The following is a 26,903-nucleotide window of genomic DNA, read 5'->3' as shown; positions in this document are numbered from 1 at the left end:
TCCCCAGTCCCCTGAGCCTTGCTGTCTTCCCTCCTGATCCATGCACCCAAAGTAACTAGTAATTTACTGGGGAAGTGAATAGAGTCACTCCTAGCTTTTCAAATTCATTCTAACAGTAAGTCATTTTTTGGACCACATGCCTTCCTTTTCTGATAAATTTATAGATATGTAAATTAACATCTTTATAATATATAATCTCATGGAAGCCTAAGGATAGCCCACTGAGGGAAACAGGATAGTTTTTGCCCCATTTGACAGTCGAGGAAACTGAGGGTCCATGACAGAGCAGGGACTCCGTTCAGACAGACCTGGTGATTCCAGACAGACTCCGACCTCCTCCTTGGGGTCGCGTGAAGATCCAACAGACATAGGATAGTGGAGATTTAGGTCTGGGACGCAAAGCCTAGGAGGGTCCATCAACCTGCGAGAAAACACGCCGCGTCCACGCAGGCAGGGCTGCAAGGCTTCTGGCTATAAACTCCCTCGTCTTCCCCCACAGCCGCGGCGGAGGGAAGGCGAGCGCCGAGACCAAGGAGGCGGAAGCCACTTCCCAGGTGGAGGCCGGCAAGCGACTGGAGGAGCTCCGCCGCCGCCGCGGGGAAACGGAGAGCGAAGAGTTTGAAAAGCTCAAGCAGAAGCAGCAGGAGGCTGCCGTAGAGCTGGAGGAGCTGAAGAAAAAGAGGGAGGAGCGAAGGAAGGTCCTGGAGGAGGAGGAGCAGAAGAAGAAGCAGGAGGAGGCAGAGCGAAAAGTCAGAGAGGAGGTGAGGAGGGCGCGGGGCGCGTAGCCCGTCGCTTAACCACGTTCCTGAATGCTTCTCTGGGGACTGACGGTTCAAGCCCAGGAAATAATAGTCCCCCCAGTGAAATGCTGCTGCTCTTGTGAACATGGGGTCTTAAAAATATATTTTAAGATTAATAAAGTTACCGTGTGCTAGGCACGGTTTTAAAACCTTTATAGACATTAATTTATCTAATTCTCATAATAATTCTCTGGTGTGGATGCTCTTTTCGCCCCCATTTATTCGCCCAAGGTCCCACAGTTAATTAGTGGAGGAGCTGTAATTTCAACACAGGCAATCTCATCTCAACCTCTTACCCTGTATTGCCTCTCAATAAGAAGTTAAGAGAACTGAGAAGGACAATGGGGTTTGCAGAGTGGTTACAAGAACCAAACAACAAATGAAAGTTGTTTTCTACTATTTGAAGAGTTTTTATATACAAGATAAATAGTTGTGTGTGTGTGTGTGTGTGTGTGTGTGTGTGTGTTTAATGGAGGAATAAGTAGATTAGAATGTAACAGGTATTGAAAATACCTGCTTTGTTCATTACTGTATACCCGGGACCCAACAGAGTGCCTGGCATGTATCAGGAGCCCAATAATTATTCGTTTTAAGAATGAATGAACAGATAAGTTTGTTCCATCTTGTAAGACCGAACTAAAAGCAACAGATAAAGTTACAAGGAGGCAAATTTTGGTTCAACAGATGAAAAAATGCTTAACCAAGTAAAACACATCTTGCTCCAGTTTACATAGTGCATTAGTTCCTTTCGTCTTGAGGTACATAATTATTTTAATTTTCTGGCAAAAAAAAACCTGGGAATCAAATAGTTTTGAGTGACTTGTTTGAAGTTACTTTACTAATACATGGCAAAATCAGGATTGGAACCCAGCTTCTCAGAGCTTTTCCCTCTAATCTTAGGAAAGTAAACTCCCATCATTTGAAATATATGAAAAGACTGCATTACTTTCTGACATAGATCCTATAGAAAAATGTCCAGAACTGTGTCAAATGTTTGGATAAATTATTCCATGGTCCCAACACTGGTTTTCAATAAGCCAGCAACCTTTGGTTGGGAAGTAATTTGGGGTGATAGAGCTTTAGAATCAAACATACTTGGGCTTGGATCCTAATTCTCCACTTACAAGTAGAGACCTTGAACGAGTTACTGAACGACGAGTCTTCTTTTCCTTATCTGTAATATCTTCTTTGCCAGATTGTGCTGTTGATTAAATGGATAATCGTATACACAGTGCCTGGCACTCAAGAAGTGGAAGTTATCCTTGTTGTTATCATAGTTATTATGGTTGTTTAGAGGAGGAAGAGGGTGTCAACGAAGGCAGAGGGAAATCAGGAACTCAGAACTGGATTGAGACTAGATTATTTGGTCTAACTTCCACTGAACACAGGATCTTTCTGCCGTATCTAATGGCAGATGGACATCCAGTCTCTGCTTGAGACCATCCAGTGACAGAGATCTCACAATTTGAAAACCATAAAAGACTACATAAAACTCTCTGACAATCATTCATAGAGGGTGTGCATCTTGATCATAAGTCTGAATCTTCCTGCCTGAGGGAGAAGACAGAGGAGAATTCTGGGCCAGGAATGAAGGTACAGAGGGCTTAATGAAACAGGTTTTGAACATCTGTGATTTCACCAATGTTGGACAATATCTACAGCATTTCAGGTTTGCCAAACCAGCTATAATAAACTACTCAATTAAATATGGAGGTAGGAGTGGTGTGGGGAGGCAATAGTAAAATCCTCTCATACAATTTGGCTCTATTCTAAGCTTTTCACGTGTTACCTCATTTAACCCTCACTAAAGCCTGACTAAGTGGGCACTATTCTTATCCCCATTTTACAGATGAAGAAGCCAAGGCACAAGACAGATAAGTAACATGCCCGAGGTTGCACAGTTGAGAAGTGTGACAGCCAGAAAGTAAATTCAGGCAGATGGACTTCAATGTTCAGGCTTAACCTTGTGAGGAAGTAGATAGTCTAGAACCTGGGTCTTCTACCTCTTGGGCTAGTGTTCTTCCTCTTATAGTACTCTGTCTTTCCTTTTGGCTTCAATCTGATATTGCTGTCCTTGTTACTTGGTCCTTCTCACAGGAAGAGAAGAGGAGGCTAAAAGAAGAGATTGAAAAGCGAAGAGCAGAAGCTGCTGAGAAACGTCAGAAGATGCCAGAAGATGGCTTATCAGATGAGAAGAAGCCATTTAAGTGTTTCACTCCTAAAGGCTCATCTCTCAAGGTAATTTTTTCCAGCAAATATTTATTAGAAACTTGCTTTTATCTCCTTGTTTAGCTATTGATTATTTAAGGTCTTTGATTTAGTTATCTTTTTGCTATTCTTCTTGCAATCATTTCATAGCTTCTTTATGCTTCCAACAGATGGAAGGGAGAGAGAGAAAATGGTGATATTTATATCTGTTATTTAGTAGGTGCTTTGGTATAAATTAAGATGACATTTTGTGTTTATCTCTGTTTCGCTGATCCATGCTCTCCATGTGCCTCATTACTTTGAGCAATTGAATGGAAACATTTAAAGTTTATAAAATGGGCAAGTATGTTATAAAGGTTTAAGCTGCTTTTCCTGCTACTAGTTCATCATTTTTTCTTGGTCATTATTATATCAGGGCAACTGGAAATGATCCAGGTTCAAGTTTTAATGCTATTATCATGGGAGAAAGTGAAATGTGACTTGGATATAAGCTCCTTTGCCAGGATGAGATTGGTCTTACTACTGTCTTTATGGAAAATAGTTCCTAATTGATGTAAGATGTAGATGGTGCCAAGAGAAAAGAGAAGGAGCAAGAAGGAGCTGAGTCAAGGAGATGATAGAATGGTTGATGTTCTATTAAGGGACAGCAGATTCAAGAAAATACTATCTATTATTTATAATCAATCTGTCATTATTTTCTAATATATAATTTGTTTTGAGTATTAACAGTTACTGAGCACCCAGCATAGTGTCTTAACTGAAGATACTCAATAAATATTTGTTGCATGAATGAAAGAATGAATATAAAGAGCTAGGAACTTTTAACATTTTTATTCCACTCTCATTTTCCATCAACCTATCTTGGTTACCAAGTGTTAATAGGCAAAGATTGTATGGAATCAGAGCTGGGCTTGGGATAGTTAAGTGCATGTGTGTGTGCATCCATAAATGTGTGGGAGGTCATATCATATGGCACACTAAAATGACCCAAAGCCAATCACTTACCTGTTCACATTAAAAGTAGCATGTTTTATCCCCAGATAATACCACTTGGTCTTTATGATGGTTTGGGTCCCAGTCAGAGCTCTGACACTTCACTAACTTTGTTCCCTTGGACAATTTTTTTACCTCTCTGAAATTTCATTTTTTTTTACTGTAAAATTGGAAAACTTACCTACTTGTGTACTTTCCGGGGTTGTTGCAAAAATAAAATTAGGTGATCTATTTGCAACCATGTTAAATACAGGTTGTGCTCCTCCCAGGCTGAACCTTTCCTCATTCTTCAGTCCCACAGTTCTGCTAGCTTCTTGGTTTCCCAGGACCTGGTACATATGTTTGCTTTGCTAGATATATTCCCTCCCCTCTGACCCATGCAGCACTCCCACTCTCACTTTCATAAACTTACTTACGAAACTATACAAATTGTAGTACTAGGCTCAAATGTCAAAACTACTGAGAACTCTTCAATTCTCCCAGATAGTTACTTCTCCTATATCACAGCATTTTGTTCTTACCTTTAATGTGGTACCTACCATTGAATATTTTATTTATATTTGTATTTTTATACTTATTTACTGGTCTTCATTACTAAATTCTATGCTTTTTAAAGGATGGGACCCTGTCTTATTCATCATTGGGTGTTCAACTTTATATACTAGGTTATCATATAATATTTTGGTTGGCTGTTTGGCTGACAGGCTGACAGGGTTACAAGTAGGGTGGATGGATGGATGGTTGGACAATATTCAGAGTGCCGGTACATTGTGCACCCCAAAATATTTCACTTTATTCAACTGGGAACTTTTTATACAGAACTACATCTACAAGTTTATAATTAAAATCAGAAAAAGAAGAATTACTATATTGACCCTCTATATTCCATAAACTTATGGCTGTCTTTACCACTTTTTTGAACAAACTTTTTTTTTAAAACTAGCTTTTATCTTTGTAAGAAATCATTGAAAAGAATGAAGTGCTCTCAGTAACATGTATAAAAGTGTTATTCAACTGATTCTGGGAGTGAAGCATGTTTTCCAAAAAGTTTAGTGGGATTTATTAATAGTCCATGAGCCCCAGGAAGCCAGCCTGGAAAGAGCCCCTTAAGTCTCAGGGAACTGTAAGTGGACACTCAACCACTGCAGCCCAGGGAACTCTAGATAGACCAGTAGATTCCTTAGCTGTCCTGGACAAGGCAAAACTAACTACTCAGAACCTTTGCTTTGGCACAGGCCGTAGTATGCAAAGAAAGTTTCAAGATTTGCTGATATGGATGGTAATTGCCCTGGTGATAGTTGGCTAAGGACAACATTTCTAGTCGGGAGTTGAATATCACAGGAGTCAACAATTATTTGCTAACTTATAAAGAATATTTGAACTTGAGTGGTACAATTTCAATAAAGTTTAATGTTTTCTTTAGCAGCTTTAGTTTTGGCAAAAAGAGGTTCCCAGCTTTAAAAAAAAGAAGAAGAATTCATTAAGTACTACTGAACTGCCAAAAGCACATCTGCCTCTCAGTTTCTCTGAGTTGGTTTTCTTATTTCCCCCATGGTCTAAAATGGGATTCATGGGAAGCCCCAGTGATTACTGAGAAGCTGCACCCCATCCTCACTCTACCTTCCTCCCATCTTTTGCATTCCAGGACAAATTAAGTTTAGCAATAGGCCTGACAGCTATTCAATTAGAAAATCAGGCTAGCAGTAAGTGAATAGTTCATATTTCCTAGCTATCTTCGTTTTTCAATCTTATTACATACCATATATATAGATAAAACAGTGTGGGAAAAATTTGTTAAATAGCATGGTATGTCCATACTCACATAAATAAGTCCTAAAAGATAACAGTATGCCTTTTTGAAAAAGTATTGTTATAGTCTTAAAATGTAAGTATTTTGCTACTTATATTATTCCAGAGGCACTTTTTTCCCATTTCTGTCTGGTCTTTAATTTGCCTCCAAAAGTTTATATTTCTCTGTATTCTTCTCTATCCTGTTCGAATCCCACCTTTGTCCCCTAAATCTCATTATCAAATACCTTATAGTTTTCCTCTCTAACAGAGCTGCTATGCACAGTACCCTAATATTGCCCCTTCCTAATAAACTCTTTAGTGTTTTTATTCACCAGGTTCAAGGAAGGTAGTAGCATGGGCTGTTTATGAGCAGAAAATATTAACTGGGTTTTTTTCAATTCCTAGATAGAAGAGCGAGCAGAATTTTTGAATAAGTCTGTACAGAAAAGGTAAATATGGTTAATTGCTCAATTGAGAATCATGAACTATTATATGCATGGAAAGATCCTCATATTTTTATGTATGTATGTACATATATATTTATTTAACAGTGGTGCCAAATCAGCTCATCAAGCAGCAGTGGTCTCCAAGATTGACAGCAGACTGGAGCAATATACCAGTGCAATTGAAGTGAGTATTGTCCTCATAGTTTTTGTCCTATAAAAGAGAAAAAGGCTCTAATTACACAGAAAATCATAGAACTACTTAGGACAATAATTGAGTCTAATATACACATTAGTGCTAGAATATTAATGATGCTTTATTGCACATTGATCTAGTTATAGAGGATAGTAATGAATTATAAAAGAGCTTTCTAAAATTTCTAGTTTACTACTTTCAGCCTGAGCTATTCTTTAATGAAGAGGTTACTGTTTTAATGAATGGGTTTATTGATATGTAACTGTATTATCTTTATGTTCACAAGTATATTTTTGATATCCTTCATTCCTTATAAAATGTGTTCCCATATGCGGTTTAAACAGGTTCCTTACCATCTTGGTCAATCCTCTTTTGCTTACAAAAAATGTTATTATCAAATAAAAGTAGTAGCATAAAGTAATATAGAAGTAATGGCCAGCCCAAGTTTAATCATGATCCTAGTTTTATGCATCCATCTACCCAACTTTTTTCCCTCCTAATTGACCTGGGAATTTTACTTGATTTGGAAATAATGTATATTTCCAAGTAACAAAGCATTAAGAGGGTAGAGTTCCACTGAACAAAATGTGATCCTGTTTTTTTTCTCCTTAGGATAGATTTTAGTTGGTTTTAACCTTCTTATATATCAGAGTACCTGCTTTGAAGTACTTGGATTAGCCTGATTTTTCTCCATTCCTTTGTACCCTCAAGAGGAAATACCTATAATATAGTTTATATGCCAGTGATAAGAGGAAATAAGAAAGAGAGGGGTCCTGGATGATTTTAGCAAATGAATAATCAAGCCCTAATACTTAAGTAGATTTTTATTCACAAGATCAAATGTCAACTAAAATATTAGACAAATTACAAGATATTTTCTGTGGCTGTGTGATCATAGCACAGGGCCAGTGAAGCCAAGACTGTGACTACAGGCTTTCCATAATCTGGTGAGATTTTTTTCTGTGCCGTGGCCACTGATGGTGCCAGTCACGTTGTATGGCCAATTTGATGACATATACCACTGGCCACAAAGCAGGAGCAGGAGAAACTGCATGATTCTAGGCATGCCTGTCATACTGCTGGAAGAATATGTTGAATGCACACCTTTCTTCCTCACATCGTTCTTTTCTCCTTCCACTGTAGTTTCCCTGCAGCACTCTCTAAGTCTTTCAGCTCTTGCCTGCCTCAGGACCTTTGCGTATGCCATTACAGCTGCATGGAATGTTTTTTCCTCCTCCTTTTCACCTAGCCACTTCCAAGTCTTCTCAAATGGGGTTTAAATGTCACTTCCTTGGGTAGCCTTCTTTGTTCCACAAAACTAAGTATCATTCTCCTGTTACGTGTTGTTTTGGTACTACATTTCTCTTTCATAGCACTTATCAGGATGTTAAATTAGTAATTGTGTGACTAGTTACTATCTTTCTCTCCTACTAAAATTTAAGTTAACTGCAGCTAACAAGCACTCTGTCTTGCATACTGCTATTTCCCCAGAGACTGGCACAATGTCCTGCACACAGTAGGCATTTAAACAAAATATCAAGTGGAGAAATTAAGTAGAATATCACCTTAACAACAGTGTCACAATAAAAAGGATACTTTGGTGTGTTTTTTGTTTGTTTGTTTGTTTGTTTTTTATCTTGTCTTTTATTTTCTAAGTATTTGTATATCCATATAGATTTTTTTCAGGGTACTTTGTTTTTGAAAGGTCCTCTGATCTAAATAATATGGTCTATTTTTTGAGGCCAAACTATATGACATCAAGTGTTTACACAACAAATTTTAAAAATGATAATGTTGGGGAAGACAAGTTTACCGTAATTTTATGATAAAAACTTATCAGCACCAAACTTAAAAATAATTCACGTATTTCAGGGAACAAAAACTGCAAAAACAATGAAGCCACCGGCTTCAGATCTCCCTGTTCCTGCTGAAGGTGTACGCAATATCAAGAGCATGTGGGAGAAAGGGAATGTGTTTTCAGCCCCCACTGCTTCAGGCACACCAAATAAGGTGAGCATATGATTTTTGTCCTGTAAGTTTGAAGGAGTGGCTTTTTTTTTTTTTTTAATTTGTTTTTAGGAATCACATTAGTTAATCAAAGCAGTGAAGAAAGTGCAATTCTTACTTTCCTTTGCAATGACTGCTAAAGCAAGCTCAGAGAGAATGTGTTCATAAAACTAGATTATGTACTATGCTCAGGCCACAGTACTCTAAATAAAGTGCCAGAAAATAATTTTCAACCCTTAGAGTGAGGTAGGGTGCAGGGAAAAGAAACTAAGTTAACATAGTCTTTAAATATCAACTTTAAGGATATTTTACTCAAAATCTTAAATATAATGGGCCAATAGTAGATTAGTGTTACATGATAGTTGTATGAAAATAATTAATGGTATTTTCAAGATGCTTTGAAGATCTCTTTCTAGGTAAAATTTACTTTTTTCTCTAATATTTTGGATGATTGATTCTTTGCAGGAAACTGCTGGCTTGAAAGTGGGGGTTTCCAGCCGCATCAATGAATGGCTAACTAAAACCCCAGATGGGAACAAGTCGCCTGCTCCCAAACCTTCTGTAAGTAGCTTTGGGTTTTCTGGATATTTCTGATGATCTCCTAGCTTCCAGCAGCAGAAGAAAACAGGCATTTGGTCTATTTGGCTTGGAAAGACAGTGCTCCTGTCCTTTGCTGTCACTGCTTAACAACAAATAAGGAAGTGTTCAGATTTAGAGAGAACAGTCCTGAGCACCCACACCACAATTATCCAGAAGGATAAAACAAAACCAAGTAATTTCTCCACCATAACAGAGAGTAGTAGGCAACCAGAATGTTGAGGCAGTCCAATTTATACTCTTTTCTGGTCTATTTGTTTAGCTCCTATTCTATAAATTGTGGATAGGAATTTTAAAATGAAAATGTCAAATTAGTTTGGCCACTCATCTGTCAAAAACACCCATACAATCATTCCCAAAAGCATGTGTATATTGGCTGTTTTAAACTTGTTTTTTCTAATTTGCCTAATTCTATAACTTGGAATAAAAATAGAATTATTGGGTTGTTGAAATCACTGTAATTTAGTTGTCAACACCTCCAAAGGAAAGTCATTAAAAAATAAAAACAGTAAAACTGGAAACTATATAAACTGATTATGAATGTTGTTTCTGGAAATCTAGAATTTTATTATTGAAGTTGTGGCTATCTTACTACAAAAACATTCTTTTAACCTTTTCATTGCATATCTATATATGTATATAATTGCCTTGCATTTATCATTGTAATCCAAAACCTGTTAGGCTTCCTGCCATATATTGGTGAGCTTCCTCTATCAAGTTGGATTTTATAGCCCTGTTGGTGCCCAAAGGAGCTGAAAACCAACTGTCATAACCACTCCATTCCAGAAGAAGGATAAAAGCTTTCCAAATCCTTTATGCTGTTGAACATTTAATCACATACATCTGCTCCATATATAACCTCCAAAGTCACTTTTTCTCAACCTCCAAAGTCACTTTTTCTCAGAATCACTAAATTTTATCACTTTTCCAAAGGAAAAAAAAGAAAAAAAGAATGGAAATATCTGCATACCCTCTGAGGTCACAACTCCTTGTAGCCATGTAATAAACATTCAGCCTGAGATTCTTTTCATAATGGCTCACAGGAGGTGTAAATTAACACGTACGTTAGTTTGAGGCAGTGGATTTACTGATCTGGCCAGGGTGCTTTTGTAAATATGTGTCCTGGAGGCTGCATGTTTGCAGCAACCAAAACATAGCATCTATGGCACCATAGAGTAAATACAACACAGAAGCAATATGCCATCTGCTGTGCCCTGGCTGCCTCAGCCTTACCAGCACTGTTTATGCCTAAAGGTCATTGTGTTGAGGAAGTTCCTGAACTTCCTTTGGTGGGTCGAAGATAAAGTTGAAGGCTACAAGAATACCAAGGAAGCTCTTTTGCTTCTTATGAAACTTAAGGCCTGGAATGATAAAAAAACAAAACAAACAAACAAAAAACCCAAAAAGGTCTGTGCCTCTTAGTGAATGAGAGTTGGCAAGGGCAAAATAAGCAACCATCACTTCATCCAGCTTGGGGGACTGTGCATCATCTTTCATGAGGGCAATGGAATCATCAAGGACTTCAGAAACATCCCTGGAGTTATTCTGCTTCATGTAGACAAGCTGAACATTTTGAAACTTGTTGCTGGTGGACACATGGGACATTTCTGCATTTGGACTGGAAGTGCTTTCCGCAAGTTAGATGGCCTGTATGGCACTTGGCATAAAGCTGCCTCCTTCAAGGTAACTACAGCCTTCCCATGCGTAAGATGATGCAACTCTTGAAGCAGAATCTTGAAAAGCCCAGAGATCCAAAGAGCCTTCTGAGTACCAGGCAAGATTCATCGCCAAGTCCTAAAGAAGAACCCATTGAAAGACCTGAGAATCATGTTGAAACTAAACCCATATGCAAAGACTATGTTCTGAAACACCATCCTTCGCCAGGCCAGGAATCACAAACTCAGGGAGCAGCAGCAGCACTGGAGGCCAAATTGGATGAGAAGGGGGTTCCAGGCAAGAAAACCTGTGGTGGGGAAGAAAGGAGGAAAGAAGGCTGTTGGTGTTAAGAAGCTTTGGTGAGAAAGAAGGCTGCAGCTATCAAGAAACCAGCAGCTGGAAATAAGCCAGCAGAAAACAAACCTACCACAGAAGAAAAGAAGCCTGCTGCTTAAATTGCTTATTCCATAAAAGTCAAATCATTTCCGACAGCTTATTTTGAATAAAGACCAGCTCAAAGAGACAGTGAAGAAAATAAACAAAAAAAAACAAAAAACAAACAAACAAAAACAAAAACAAAAAAACCAAGGCAATTTATATGTTTTGTGGCCCCTGACCAATGATTATTAACCTTTTGGAATTATGGATCCCTTTGAAAACCTAGTGAAATATAAGGACACTTTCCCCAAAATGTGCTTATAATACAAGTATAGAGAGTTGGTGAGCCCACTGAATAACTCTCAGGATAATCAAAGATAAAGAGAGAAAGATAAGTTTTCCTCTCATATGAGTATGACACATATGTTAGGCACTAATTAGTAGATGCTTGCTTTCTTACGTTTACAATATTTGGGATCTGTTTCATTTCTGTAACAGATTATACTCACAAGTTTGGTCCAGGACTATCAAGATTTTAACTGAGTCTACCATTATCTCTGTCTCCTCATAATGGGAGGGTAAAAAAGATAAGATTCATTTATTACAATAGGTTTAACCATGTCAAGGTTTCCACAAAACAACCCATTTTCTGTTGAGAGGACAAAAGGTGTTACAAGGAAATTACAAAATCATTGCCAGCTTTACCTAATATTCAGTAAGTGGTTTGCTAGACCATCTACAAGAGGGTGAAGTTAAAGGAAGGAACACCATGGCAGTTAATATAAATCTTGCTGATCTCTTTCTTCCCATACCCCATTGGTTTGTGTAGGCTAGTGTGGCTTCCTGAATGAAAGCCAGCTTGAAAAAAGCAATATGCAATTGATGTTGTAAATAAAAAGCCAGCTTGAGTATTCTTAATAAGTAACTTTAAGCTTTGTTCATATTCCAGTATAGTAACCTATATTTTAGACTCAGCATCACATCCCTAGTATGGATAACAATATGGCAGTCTCTCTGGGAGAGGACATGACTTAGAGCCCAGTATAACAGAAGGATAACTCCTAGATACTATGGGTCCAGCAGGAAAGAGGTGAAGTTTTAAAGTTGCAGAAAGTGCTGGAAGGATCCTACAAAGGTCTAACGGTTGACAGGCAAAAGGTTAAGTCCAGGGAATGCAGCTTAGAAAGACAGGTCAAGCAGGGACCCTAGGTCTATTACAGGATCTTATATCGGTGACCTGCAGCTAAATACAACATGCAGACCTGTTTAGTTTGCCCACACCACAGTGCTTTATTTTCCTTTTTAAATTATAATTTGAGCATATTTTTTATGTGTAGGGGCGTGCACTCTTGAATTTGTTGATTCCCTCTTCTTGTTTTCTTACACCAAGCCTCTTCACACATGTGTATTTCCAGCCTGGCCCTTCACAGCATCTGAATTTGCCATCCTTGGTACTCTGGTCAGCCTGAGTCCAAGCCCAGAATGTCAGAAGACTACTTAAAGAAGATAGAAAATAGGACCCCAAAAATGGTTTCTGATTTTGGACCAGAGGTGATTTATTTTCAGCCCTCTGCTTGTAATGCTTGTTGAATATTGGGCAGAGGAGAAAGTCTAGGTTTGTGAAAATCAGAGGGACATCCTTTCACCAAAATGGCCCTCACCTAGTGAAACCCCAAGAAGAAACAGAGTAATCCACAGGATTAAAGTCTTGAGTTCTAAAACAACCCTCTACCAGTGGTTATGTAATAATTTTCATATATTCTACTACTTAAAAGTGCTCAAATTAACTGGTCAAATCAATATCATTTGGGGTCCCCCAAAATTAACTTATTTAAACATTGATCTATACCTGATTTATTTCTAGGATGTCTGCTATTTGTGGATAGAATTTATAGAATTTCAGTATAACTTTGTACCTGGAATTCAATTCTGAGTATGTGTGTTTTATCTGTTTATCTGTTCTTTGTGTCTAAATCACATGTTACATAGTGATTAAAAATTTAATTTGTCTTTCTTTTTGTTTTAAAAAAAATCACCAACAATGTCTTTCTCAGCTGACTTCTCTTCTTCACTCTTTGGTCTCTGCTTGATTGGAAACCTGCTTCTCCTGCCTTCATTCTCCCCTATTCTTCTGGAGTGGGTCTTTCTCTAAAATGTAGTCTGGTCAGGTAATTTCATTTTTATTTCCTCTTTGATTTAATGCCAACTTACATCTTGAATATTAATATTTTCTTAAACAGACTCTTGAAACTATTTAAGTGATCTCAAAAGATTCTTAGGATTTAAGGGAAATGTAATCCATTTTCTTAGGTAGAAGTACATTCATGAGAAGGACAAATATTTGTCTTTTGTGAATGAAATAAATCAAATGATATTTGCCACTTTCCAGAGCTTGCATCAGCATGTGCCTAATTATAGTTCCAAAACTTTAAAACAGCCTTCCAGACAATTTAGCAGCTTCTCCCTACACTGGCAAATGTAGCAGAATTCTTCAAAAACAATCTGGTTTGTTGCTTAATGGTTCCAAGTTAAATAGGTAGAATATCAGGAATTCACACCACCAGTGAAAATTTGGAAACTCAGTAAGATTAAGGCAAATCTAAAATGTTTCACATGGTACCATTTAACCAGTACATTTTCAATATGTTTAGATTTCAATACTGTCTATTAGAAATATGTCCATTTATACTGGTCCATTTTAGACTGGAAGAATTGCAATTACTATTAACTTTGCCTTTCTGATGAGATAAGGGTTTGCCAAAATAAGCATTACTATTTCAGTAAAACACATTTATTTTCTACAAACTACCTTTTTTCCCAACTACTAATATAAGTAAATGTTAGAAGGAAAGTAAATGGAAACAGAAATTTGAATCCTTACCTATGCCAAATTAATTATGAAATAGTAAATCAAGACTCAAAGCTGTATAACTGTTATTGATCATATTTTAGTGTTTCCTTTCCAGGATTTGTACATGTTCTTATATTATTTCATCAACTGTCAATTTCTCTTATGTGTATAATTTGTAGCATATATTTACTTTATTTAGCTAGGTTCCACTGACACTTCTGGATTACTCACTTTCCCTCAGGAACCACAAATGATTTTAGTCTGAAGAAAGTACAATTAGAAAAGTGTCTTAGTTTGGGTTGCCTAGAAGCAGACCCTAAGACAATGATTCAAGGGCAAGTGGTTTATTTGGGAGGTGAAGAAAACACCACAGGAAGACAGAGAATAGAAGGCAACCATTAAAAGATGTGTTATCAAGCTAGTCACTACATGGGTTATTAGAACTTAATCCCACTGGGAAAACTCTGGAAGCCAGTGTAGGAAGTTTCAGAGTTATCTACCTGAGGCCTTTTGCATCAACTCTCATCAGATTGAGGACTGCTCCTGGGGAGATTAACTCTCTGAATTTCAGCCTGTCTCATGGGCAAAGTAAGCACCTGTAGCCAGAGAAATCCCTCAGGCAAAGAAATGCGATCTTGGCAGTTGGAAACCAGCCTGGCCTGCACTAAAGAGGTAAGGGCTAGAGAGCATGGGAAGGGCACCCAAAGAAAGTAAATCCACAGAGATGAAATGCTAATTAAACCCACAAATTAATTATTTTACTTCTCTTTACTTCCAAGAGCATAGAAAATTAAAAATATGCTATATTGTTTTAAACAGGCTTATATTCCAGTTTTACTGATCAAGAAACAGTAAGTCCTTTGTGAAGGACAAGGACTCAAATCTGTAGTTCCTAGGCCATTGTCATATCATAAAATAGGTCAATGTTAAACAAACAAACAAAAACCCTAATGGTTCTTTCAATTCCATCCATTTCAGCTTACTGGGGGAAAAGGGTATTAAGCAACAAATTGAGTCAAACAAACAATGGATGCGGTGACTTACTTAGATGGGTTCAGAAAATATGAAGGCCCACCTACCTTTTCTTTCTGTTTTCTCTTCATTAGGACTTGAGGCCAGGAGATGTATCCAGCAAGCGGAACCTCTGGGAAAAGCAATCTGTGGATAAGGTCACTTCTCCCACTAAGGTAATCTACTGGGAAGTCTAGTATTTCATAAATTAATTGTTCTGATAGATCCTGCAGTATGATGTCCTGGGTCAAATGAAAAATATCACTGATCTACAGATCCTTGCCTTTGTAACCATCAGTTTCTAAAAAATAAAAAACCTGTATATAGTCCATTAAGAGTTTTCAGCATTGCAGATTTGCCTGTCATATAACATAAATCACCCCAAAGTCACGGAATGGTTCCCAGTAAGGCAGATCTAGAAACACCATAGTGGTAGGAGTATCATATGGTGTAGCCATGTCTACATTTCCTCACAAGGTCCAGGTTTGGAACTACAGCCATTTGAAGATCACCTAGGGAAAAATTTCTGTCTAAGTGATTCTAAAGTTGCTTCCTGGAACCATTTTAGGGGCTTACATGGCCAGCGCCCTAGAACTCAAGGTTACTATGGCAGAAAATTAAAATAATATTCAAAAGCAATGCAAAAGCTGTTACCCTATGAAAACTAATGGCTAGGAATGCTTGGATTCATCTTTTACTTTTGGTCTTCTGATTAGAGGGTATGTTCATCCTTCAAAAGGGGGTACTGAACAATATTAAATGATGCTTTTAATACAAATTGGACCCCTTGTTGGGCAAGGAGCTCATTCAACTCTTAATTGTAGTCCTTCCTCATTTCAAGTAATAGGCTTGGTCTTTATCTTTAATAGAAGGAAAATTTAAAAATAGAGGAACCAGAGACTAGCAATAAGTAAGATTAGAACAGTCTGTTGATGGGTCAATTTTGAATTAAGACAGAAGCACTTTTTAAGCAAATTCAGGACTGAAGAACATCTCAAGTGTAATTAGAGAATCATTATAACTCTGAAGTGAGAGAATTTCTTCCCCTTTTCTACTTTCCACCCATCCTTAAATCTGGTGCTGTTGCCCAAATATTATTTACTCCATCTTCTCTATTAAGTAATTTATTGCTCTTATATTCCAATAAAATCTACTAGCTCAACCTCTCTATTTAAAATGACTTCTAAATAGATTCAGTTTTGTTACTCATTGCTAAATGTATTAAATGCGACTATTAATAATTATTACCACTACAAACCACTATCACTTAATGAACATCTTGGATGTGTCAGGGACTCTTCTATGTTCCTAACCTACGTTATCTCATTTGTTCCTCCTTCCTTACTAAGGAAAGTGGGGCACAGAAAAATTAAGTAATTTTTTGAAGGTCACAGCAAATAAGCAGCAAAGGCTAGATTCATCCCCAGGCATCTAATCTGGACCTGCACTCTTAACCATTATACATGCTACTTTCTTTTGAGGATGTATATTCAGCAGAAAATGTAACGTTTTAAAACTCCTTGTTAGTAAGGGGAGATGGGAATTGTGTTTTGTTTTTCTTTTTTTAAATAAAAAACTTTTGTTGGGCTAAGCCATTGTGGCCCCTGTAATATAGGTATCTGACCTTTCAGAAGTGACAGGCCAAATGTTTCTATAGTCTCCTTTTTGAATAGGGGATGTCAGCTGCCCATAGGCCCATCATCAAAGGTATAATGGAGCCCTTATGGATAATATTCTGCTGAGCCAGGGCTCTGGGAAATGGAGCAAATATATGGTCTGGAATGATAGAATGCAAGAGAATACCACTCAAATAGAATACAACATGAAAGGTGCTCCATGGAATTGTGCAACATGGTATAAGGTGGGAAAGTGACAGGGTGCATTTTCACCCACCACCACCCCTCCCCTGTATACACCACTGTTTTAGTTTCCCAGGCTGCTTAAGCAAGTACCATGAAATGGATTAAACAATGGGAATTTATTCGCTCCTGGTTTGGAGGCTAGAAAACTATCCAAATCAAGGCATCATCAAGGCAATGCTTTCTCCCCAAAGACTGTGGTGTTCTGGGTCAGTGATTCTTGGTTTCTCTGCCATGTGGCAAGGCACATAGTGGCGTCCCCTGGTCTTTCTTCTCTTCCAGGTTTCACTGATTTCAGCCTCTTCTTGTGGTTTTCTCTCTATATCTGAATTTCATTCTCTTATAAAGGACTCCAGTAAGAGGATTAAGACCCATCCTGACTGAGGTAGGACACACTTAACTGAAGTAGCTCATCAAAAGGTCCTACTTACAATTTCACACCCACAGGAATGGATTAGATTTAAGAACATGTTTTTCTAGGGCACATACAGCTTCAAACCACCACAACCACTAAACTCTTTCTATAGTAATAATAATAATAATACAATCATCAGGCCCAGAGCTGTTTTTATGAGGTGGCTGATCAGGGAACTCCAAATATTATACTCACTACTTGTTATGCAATCATTCCTTTGAAATGAAAACACATAACACATTTGAAAATGCAAATACACAACACTTCAGTATTTTTTAATATCTCAGCAAGGATATTTTGGAGTTAGCTAAGAAAAAATTTGGTATAAGAATAGGACCACAGGGCAGATAAGTTTCAGAGGTAATGATGTAGGCACAGGAGGGAGGAAAGAGAGCTTGTTGATAAAAATGGGAGAGCACTGAAGATAAACATACCCCACTTAATCATGTTGCCTTGATTTAGCCTGACAGCTACTCAATCTGGAAGGCACACCATATGTTCCCTATCAGTGGAGTTAAAAATCCTCCTTGACTCTCAATATCATGACAGTCATGATAGGGAAAGGAACAATAAAGAAGGAAAAGAGGGATGTTGAAAAAGTCAACAGTGGAAAGGATAGAATAAAAGAGGAACCTATTTGGAATAGAATGCCAACAACAGACCTCCTTTTCATAAATATTTATTCCTACTATATTATATAATTCCTTTTTTTTCCTGATTCAAAACATCTGATTGAAACTGTAGCCTCCCAATTTAAAGCTCTCTTTTCTTAGCAGGTTTGAGACACTTCAAGAAAGAACCCAAGGTAGCCGCTCAAGACGCTGGACCAGCTCAGTTGAAGAGAGCTAATTTGCTCTGTTTTATATTTATGTTGATTTACTAAATTGGGTTCATTCTCTTTTGTTTTATTTTTCATTATACCAGTAAACTTATGTATATTATCACTGTATTTAATAATCACAGTCTAGAGATGTTCATGGTAAAAGTACTGCCTTTGCACAGGAGCCTATTTCTAAAGAAACCCATGCTGTGAAATAGAGACTTTTCTACTGATCATCATAACTCTGTGTCTGACAGTGATACCCACCACATTGGAAGTCAACAAAAGGAGGTTCACGTTGAAAATTGCCTGAGGAATGTGTGCAGTATCTATAGGAAAATGAACCATCATTTTTTTGTTGTTGTTTTGTTTTTTAACTACAGAAGTCATGTTGTTTCTGCACTTTAGAATAAAGCATGGAAGAAATTATCTTAGTAGGTAATTGTAACACTTTCTGAAAGTAACCCATTGAGATACTGCAATAATGATTGTCTTTAAAAATATATATACTGTTAAGGTATTACTTTTTTCATGCTGATTAATATCTAAATTGGATTATTATGTTAGCTTACAGTGGTACTGATTTCTTTAGGTTGGTTGCTTTGTGGATTTCTTTGGTAATGATAGTAACCTGGACCACATTTTAGATTACCTGATTATGTATGTATGTGCATACACATATACAAACACACTAATGGTAGAATGCTTCTGTATGTGCTAGATATTGTATTTAGTAGTATGTGCTTGTAACTAGCCAATATCACAGCTTTTTAAAAAATAAAAATCACAATATTTTATTAATATTTCATACTTGCCAACAGATACATGGCAGAATAGGTATTGGTGTGTTTTCAATGCCCAATGACCTGTAAGAAGAAAGTATTGGAAAAAAGAGTGATTAGATGTGTCAAAATGAGTTGATATTCACTATAAAAAAAAGTATTTACTTTATAATTCAAGGCAATCTTGACGTCCAGGGTGAATTTTACTAAATCCACCATCTGGATCAAACTCAGTGTCTGCTTATTCTTAACAATAGAGTTCACAATAGGTTGGCCTAGATGATATCTAAGGTCTCTTCCTTCTCTAAAATTTAAAGACAAGAATTTTAGTGACAGGATTTTACAGATTGGAATTCTATGTATGGGTGTGAATAAAGACCAACTTTGGCTAATGACTGGAAACAGAGAGGAAAAGTGAGCAAAATTCAGTATTTGAGAGTCATGACAGCATTTCCATCTTCAGTGCACTCTGAAACATTTTTTAAATTAAACTTTTATCCCCTTATTCTTCATTGATACTTATCATAAGGGGATAATGTATTGAAATTTCAAAAATATATGTAACTTTTACAAGTTTTGCTTTTTTCCCCAGCAGTTTTTATTGACTATTTTTGCACACACAATCCCAAATCAGCTTTTATTTTAGTCTCTAAGTGTTTTTCTTCACAATAGGTGATAAGAGTACTCCAGTGTCTTGATAAAATATTCTAGTATAGATATAGACATATAATGTCATTACATAAACTCATACCTCAGTTGACTTAACCAAAACTGCCTTCGTGTCAATTCCTACCACACTGAAGGAGCCTCCCAAATAATTATGTTCTAATCTACCATATTCCCTGGAGGAGCTATCCAGGGCAGGGCTGGCATAAGGAGTGATCACTGCCTACCAAAGTCTATTTTCCTCATAAATCAGTAAAGAGTAGTTGAATCCTCCAGCTTTTAGCACGGTCTGGGTCAAAGGAAGGAAAGCCACCAAGATTTCACAAGTCATGCCTCTCTGACAGAGTAGACACGAGTCTATGATAAGATTAACTAGAATTCACATGCAGTTTCTGATTTAGCATTGATTCCCATCACTAGAGTGAAGTGACTCAGAATCTGAATTGAGGCCTATGGTGAAATAAGATTGCTTTGCTGTACTTGTGAACAAGAGCTCATCCTGATCACTACTATATATTTTTCTAGAAAACCTAAAGTTGAGAAGAGAATGTATTAATCTCGGCTTTTATTTTATGGATGGAATAAGTTTTAGGGTAGAATATTTGTTCTTTGGATTTAATCTTTTGAAAAATAAATTCCTTGTTTACTTGTCTGATTATGATTCTTTGTTATTTTTAAGAGGTAAAACTGCAAGTTGACTAGCATGTTCTGTGAATCTGCCATTCCTAAATATAAACACTTAATATTTTCACTGATAACTGATCGCTGCAATACAAATATATTGTGAAAACGCATCCACAATAAATGGAATTCCTCCAAATTTCTTTGCCTTGTTATTTTTATAACTATGTTGATTATGAGAGGTATATCCTATTGTAATAAAGATGATGGCATGGCAAAAACTATTTCAGAATGAGTCTTTTACTCTTTAAAGAAGGTAAGCATTTTCATATTTTGGAAATGCTTATTACAGGTAATTTTCTAACAAAACATTGAAAAATATTCTGCTATGGATAACTGACCAAACATGTATGGAAAAGATTGAAAAAAAAAGGATAACAATTCTTCAAAAAATTTTTTTCAACTGTTCCTCGATCTTCCCTTTCATTCCCAATGTTGTCCATACCATCCTTCTTGTTCCTAAGATGGACAGTACTATTTACCCAAAAGTAGTGTCTTTTATAGTAAGAATATCCATTTAGTATATATCATTCATTTGCAGAAAACTTACATTTCAAGGCACTGGTGTTTACATTTTAATCCAAATGTAATTTTTTTTTCATAGTGGTATTGTATATTTATTTAGCACTATTTGATCTGAAATCTGATAAAGATTCATAAAGATTTTAATTTGTGGGTCCAGAGCTCTGAATTCCTCCTTAATTCCTTTCTAGAAGATTAACAGATTTAACTAAATTGTTGTTAAAAAAAAAAAAAAGTATTCTTATTTCTATTCTTATTTCAAAAAGAGGGATATGTTTAGAGAATAAGATATTGTCATCAAAATCCATTTGGAAAATTAAGCAATGAAAAGAATACAGTCAATATCACTGGTACCACACTGATAGGATTAGGGATAGATAAAAATTAATTTTACAATCTGTATATTCAGGGTATGAGATGAAAGATATAATAGTCTTGTGTGATGTAGAAACAGTTCTCTATATTTTAGGGTTTTTTCCTGCCCTTGCTTACATGAATGTTCTAATTGGTAGAGTGTATAAGAAAAAAGATCTCATGATCATAAATACGTGTAGTTTTAGAGGACTTAGGAGATGATCTAACAAGAAAGAAAGTACCCCCGGTAGATCTTGATTTGAATGCAGTGACTATTTGTGTTAAATTTATTAAATCATGTTGTCCAAACATTCTGCATCCTTACTGATGGTTTTTGTTCCTTTGTTCTATACATTACTGAAAGAGGAAGGTTACAATTTACCACTATGCTAATAGATTTGTCTATTTATCCTTGTAATTCTGTTAAATAATGCTTTTCATATTTAAGTTCATGTTTTAGGTACATACAAAATTAAAATCATCATATTTTCCTAGTGAATTGAATATTTTATCATTAAGAAGCAACCATCTATTTCTAGCAAAGATTTTTGCCTTAAAGTCTACTTCTTAAAATTGCTACACTTGCTTTCTTGCGGTTAGCATTTACATGGTACACTTTTTCCATCTTTTTACTTTCAGCCTGTGTATATCTGATAGTTTTAGATGTGTGCCTTTAAAAAGCATATCGTTTTTGGTTTGGGTTTTAATCCAGTCTGATCATCTTTGAATTTTAACTGGAGTGTTTACATCTTTCATATTTAATATAATCACTGGTGTTTTTTGCATTTAAATGCCATTCTAGTTACGTGCTATCTGTTCTATATTAGCTTTTCCCTCTTGCCTCTGTCTGATCTATAAGAGGCAGTTGAGAGATGAGCTGCACATTTAGCAACACAATGGGACTAGAGGGAGAAAACAATTCTTCTGACTACCACAGATGAGGACTTGGTAAACTATCCCTAGCTTTTGGTTGGAAACCCAAAGAGCTGTACCCTGAAACTAAGGGTGAGCTTGAAGTAACTGGTCTTCACACCGACTGCAGCCTGGCTTCACTGTGGGTAACAACTGCATTCTAGTTAGGAAGAGAAATGATAAATACATGAAAAGTTATAAATATTGAATAACAATTCAGGAATTTAAGAGATAAACTATCACAAGGCTCTCAGCATTTAGAAGGAGAGAACTACTGGGGTAATCGAAGAAAAATATTTACCTTATATTTTTTGTACTCTTAGCAATATATCAACTGCTCTATGCATAATGATGCTTGATAAGTGATTAGATGAAGATTTCATGAGCAACTCATATCATAAACTTTCTGCTGGATGTACTGCCATCAACTTTTATAGTAGAGTTTCTGGAGTTTTGAGAGATTAATTTATTTTATGATATTTTATGTTCCCAGATTTGTAGTTCATGATCAGCACTGCATCTCAGCTCCATAAAGAATGTTGGCTTCTTGCTTTACTCTAATAGATTTTTAATAGCAGAGTTTTGCCATGCCATGCTTGTAATGATGATTGTGTAACTGAGGAGTTAATGATTATGATTACTAAATCATTATATAGATATTCCTTTTTACTTTCTAGTATATTAGACAGAGGGAAACAGCTGAAACCTGAACTGTAATCCAACTGCCTTGATCTCTGATAATGATCGTATAGCCTTTATCTTGTGCCCTTGTGATTTAAAAATCTTGTGACTAAGTTTCACTTGTACCCATTTATCCAGTTTTTCGACTTTACTAAAGACAATCCCTAATGTTTATTAATGAAGGGCCTTGGATCAGCCCGGAACTAACCCACCCCAAGTCCGAAGTTATCTTGATAACTGAAGCTGGATCTAACCAAAATGGGCCTGCCTGACATGCACAGTAGCTTAGTCGGTAACCTACAAGTCACCTATACCTCATTATAATACTAAAAATCACACCCATCATCATATTAAAGCCACCATTTTCTTACATACATTCTGTAACAAAGCATGTACTCAATCCATGCATGCTCAATAACTGAATCCCTTCTAATTACATCATCTGGGGCCACTGTACTCATTATCCTAAAACCTGCCCATCTTTCGATACTGTAAAACTATTGGAATTATTGCAGTTTGGGGAGACAGATTTTGGACCGACAGGCCATTCACACCTAACAATAAAACTTTCTCTCTTTGAAACCCGGTGTCTCAGGAATTGGTCATTTGAGTGCAATGGGCAAAGAAGCCACCACCTTGGTCTGATAACAACAGCTTTTGCTATTTTGAAATATGATTTTCAAGAAAAGTTCCATTAGAGTAGATTTTAAAAGGCCAGATTGGTTACTTCTACTTGGATAAAGAATCCACATTCAATAATCTCTTACTGAATGTAATCATATAAAAATTACCCTATGAACTACATTATACAGAACACAAGATTAGTTTCTTAGCTAGTTTTCAACTTTATCCAGAATTCTTCCATACTAACCTACTTTTCTTAAAATAAATGCTCAATAACTGAATCACTTCTAATTACATCATCCAATATGTATTAGGAACATGGATGCTTTGAATTTTTTTCAACTGGTGGAAATCACCTGTCCTGACTGCATTAGGTCTTTTCAATCCTTGGTGAACATTAGATTCAGCTGTGGAGCTTTTTAAATAGAAACACACAGATCTCAAACCCAGAAGATTCTTACGCAGTAAGTCTAGCATTGAATGGTAGGGTCTGCCTAATAGCCCCTTGATGTTTAAGACCTACTGACATAGTAGGTCTGGGTTGGGACCCAAGATTCTGCATTTCTAATAGGCTTCCAGGTGAAGCCTCTCACTGCTGTTGCTTTGGGGACCATACTTTGAGTAGCAAGGCCTCTCTCTCACCACAGGCTCATGATTATTCTCTGTGAGAATGTATACTCCAAAGATTCTCATTTGAAACCACAGACAAGCACACTTACAATGAGCTAACATTTATATATTAACTATCTTAATCTTTACCACAGTCCTATCAGGCAGGTACTATTTTTATCCCCATTTTATAAGAAAACTGAATCACAGAGAGATTCATAACTTAACCAAGGTAACACAGCTAAGTATTCGAGTTTCAGAGTGCACACTCTTAACCCCCCCATGCCAGTGGTTCTCAAATTTTCCGTTGTATCAGGATCACCTATACCACTTGTTAAAGTACAGATTGCCCAATCCAGAATTTGTTTCAGTAGAATTTTCATTTCCAACAAATTCTCAGGTGATACTAATACTGATTATTCTTGGGAACCATACTTTGAAAATCACTGCCCTATGCCATCCAGGTTTCAATTTTCCCAAGAATACATCTTTGGAACTGACATTTCTCTTGACCACCAGTCCTGTATCTCCAAACTACTTGCTGGAGATTTTCACCTAAATGACTCCAGATGATACTGTATCTATTCTTACCTGTGCTCACATATTTCCCCTCATCTATTAGCCTTATTTCTTTCCCTTCGTGAAAGCATTGGAACCAAGTTTGAGTGCCATCTTGTCTAAGAACCTTTGTCCTATAACCTCAGTGCACTCACTTGTCGGAATCTTCATTCTTTCTTATTCAGTCATTTAACACACCTATAGTGTGTGCCTGTCTGTGAGCATCAGGGACTGCTCTAGGAGATGAAAAGAAGTATGGGCTTTCCTCTCCACAGGCTCAGAAATTTTTGAAAAAGACTACATATTGGTTTTACTATTTGGTGAGTCCTAAACACATTTAAATCAAATTTTATAGATGTACAGAGGAAGAATCCTCAACTCAAAATGGGTCCTGCCTGCTCAACCAAATTTCATGTTCTTCATCAGCAAAACCAGATCTTGTAACTCCTCGTATCTTTGGTCCTTAGCACTGTACCTTACACATGATAAGCACATGATCTTTCATTACACATATTTATTAAAGGCCTACAAATGTCAAAATAAGCAAAGAGAAATAAGATTCAGCCCCTGTCCTCAAGGGGCTTTTATATTAAATGGCAGAAGACAGAAATGAATAGACAAAGTGCAAAAAAGCATTGATTGATACTATCACAGAGGTAAGTAAAGGGGCATAATAAAGACACAGAAGAGAGAGTTGTCTGAAGAAATATAAGAGGGATTTATATAAGCAGGGGTGCTTCCAGCTAGCTCCTAGGAGGACTGACCAGGTAACATTAACTTGCCTCAGTTCAAGATCTGGTATTAAACCTTACAGCCTTTAAAACTTCATTTTGTCATTATCCAGGGAAAGAATCAATTTCTTTCTTTTATGGCTGTACCATTAAATTAGCCAGACTCAGAAGACCAATATACTGTATACAATCAGAAGGCCAATGTATTCATTTGCAATGAGAATTGTCCTCACTAGAATTCTATGTTCCTGTAAGCACCATGTTATTTTCCTGTGGACTAAGGCTGCTTCCAAGTTAGTGGGTGGTGGACTGGTCCAAGAGAATCATTCATAAAGCATGGAAGCATCTGGATGAAGGGAAGACTGGCATTTTGTTCCTGGGTGTTTGCCTAGCCAGTAGTTGACTAATTTTCTTACTGTTACCCCAGTGCACAGGAAAGGGAATTGAAAAGAGCAAGCTAGGAAATAAAGTGCTCTGCCCTACCCAGAGTCTTCAAGTTCAAAAGTGTACAGAAGACTGTGGAGGTGAGAATGGGAACTCTATAGTCATATAGGGACCATGACAGCAAGGTGAACATATGCACAAGTACCAATTGGCGGTCAGCTGGTCAAATGATAATAATTAATATTTATGGAGCCCTTACCAGGTTCCAGGTCTTGTTCTAACCACTTACATGTTATTCACTCATTTAATCCTCAAAACAACCCTCTGAGAGAGGTATTACTATATTATTCCCACCTAATGGATAAATAAATTGAAGCACAAAGAAGTTAAAAATCTTGCCCAAGTCCATATGGCTATTAAAGAGGCAGAATATTTGACCCCATGCAGTTTGCTCCTGAGCCGATGCTCTTAACCACTATTCCCTACAGTCTCTCACAAGTGGTTTTCATTGCCTAGGAGGGTGACTTGAAGAGAGGCCCCTGTCGGGGGAACACTGGATCCACAATTCTCCTGAAGCCCACAGACAAGGAGCAAGGGCAGCATTTGTAGACTGCAACTTGGCCCATTTAAGGAGACAGTCACCGTTTCCCTTCCTAGCCCCTCTTCACCCTAACACAGCAACGAACTAACACCTAAGAAAGGGGGGTGGGGGGTGGGATGTAAATAGCAAAACATCAGCCTCCCTCTCATTTCTCAAATTACTAGAGCTAGCAGCAGATCTGGACTGGTCTGGAGGGATGGGGAGAATCAAGTCTGAAACTGAAGTTTAAAATGAAAACCTTAATATTCAAATGAAACTGTTTTAATACCAAAAGTGAATGGTAAGTTGTGGAATCTGCCAATATGCCCTCAACGTTAAAGGGAATTTCACCACTGCACAGTTCAGGGACAGTTATTGTAAATAAAATAAGACCTTTTTTTTTTTTTTTTTTTTTTTGTCATGAGACTTCACACTCACTAAGCCTAGGAACTGACCCATTCTTTCTTCTTCAAGGTGATTTATCCATTATTTGTTGAGCAGGCAGAAGGCATTCTAACAACCTCTTTTCCAAGGACTCAGGGGACTAAATTGTTCACTGTAGTCCCCAAATACAAACAACTAATTCTACTCCAGGACTAGGACAGGCACCACTATAGGGATGACCTTTGAACGGAATCTTGGCTAATTAGTTGACTGGCTGGGACAGATCTCAAAATTTGGGTTTGGAAACAGTTTGAGAGGTTTGGCACTACACTGGGTCATCCTAGACCCTAATAGTCTAAGGAAGGCCTAGACAGTGACTATACTACCCAAGGGTTCCCAGGCCTGAGTAT

General features: G+C 37.1%; 1 protein-coding gene across 7 annotated transcripts in view; it reads left to right on the top strand.

Annotated features, from left to right (window-relative positions):
- CALD1 (caldesmon 1) overlaps positions 1-20,293 on the top strand; it is a 167,597-nt gene extending 147,304 nt beyond the window's left edge. For 5 of the 7 annotated variants that reach the window (XM_037836109.1, XM_037836114.1, XM_037836115.1 and 2 more), the window contains 8 exons: positions 500-761; positions 2,898-3,038; positions 6,198-6,241; positions 6,344-6,422; positions 8,304-8,441; positions 8,904-8,999; positions 15,027-15,107; positions 17,979-20,293. In XM_037836109.1, coding sequence (XP_037692037.1) covers positions 500-761; positions 2,898-3,038; positions 6,198-6,241; positions 6,344-6,422; positions 8,304-8,441; positions 8,904-8,999; positions 15,027-15,107; positions 17,979-17,987 — 850 coding nt within the window. In that variant the 3' untranslated portion in view covers positions 17,988-20,293. Of the gene's footprint in view, positions 1-499; positions 762-2,897; positions 3,039-6,197; positions 6,242-6,343; positions 6,423-8,303; positions 8,442-8,903; positions 9,000-13,123; positions 13,238-15,026; positions 15,108-17,978 lie in introns of those variants that run through there. The other 2 variants (XR_005216950.1, XM_037836111.1) reach the window with 2 other exon arrangements.
- The last annotated feature ends 6,610 nt before the right edge of the window (positions 20,294-26,903 follow it).

This window comes from Choloepus didactylus, chromosome 5 (genome assembly GCF_015220235.1).
Source record: "Choloepus didactylus isolate mChoDid1 chromosome 5, mChoDid1.pri, whole genome shotgun sequence".
Classification (NCBI taxonomy): Eukaryota; Metazoa; Chordata; class Mammalia; order Pilosa; family Megalonychidae; genus Choloepus; species Choloepus didactylus.
Note: the sequence above shows the minus strand (reverse complement) of the source record. Positions and strands in the feature narration are given on the sequence as shown.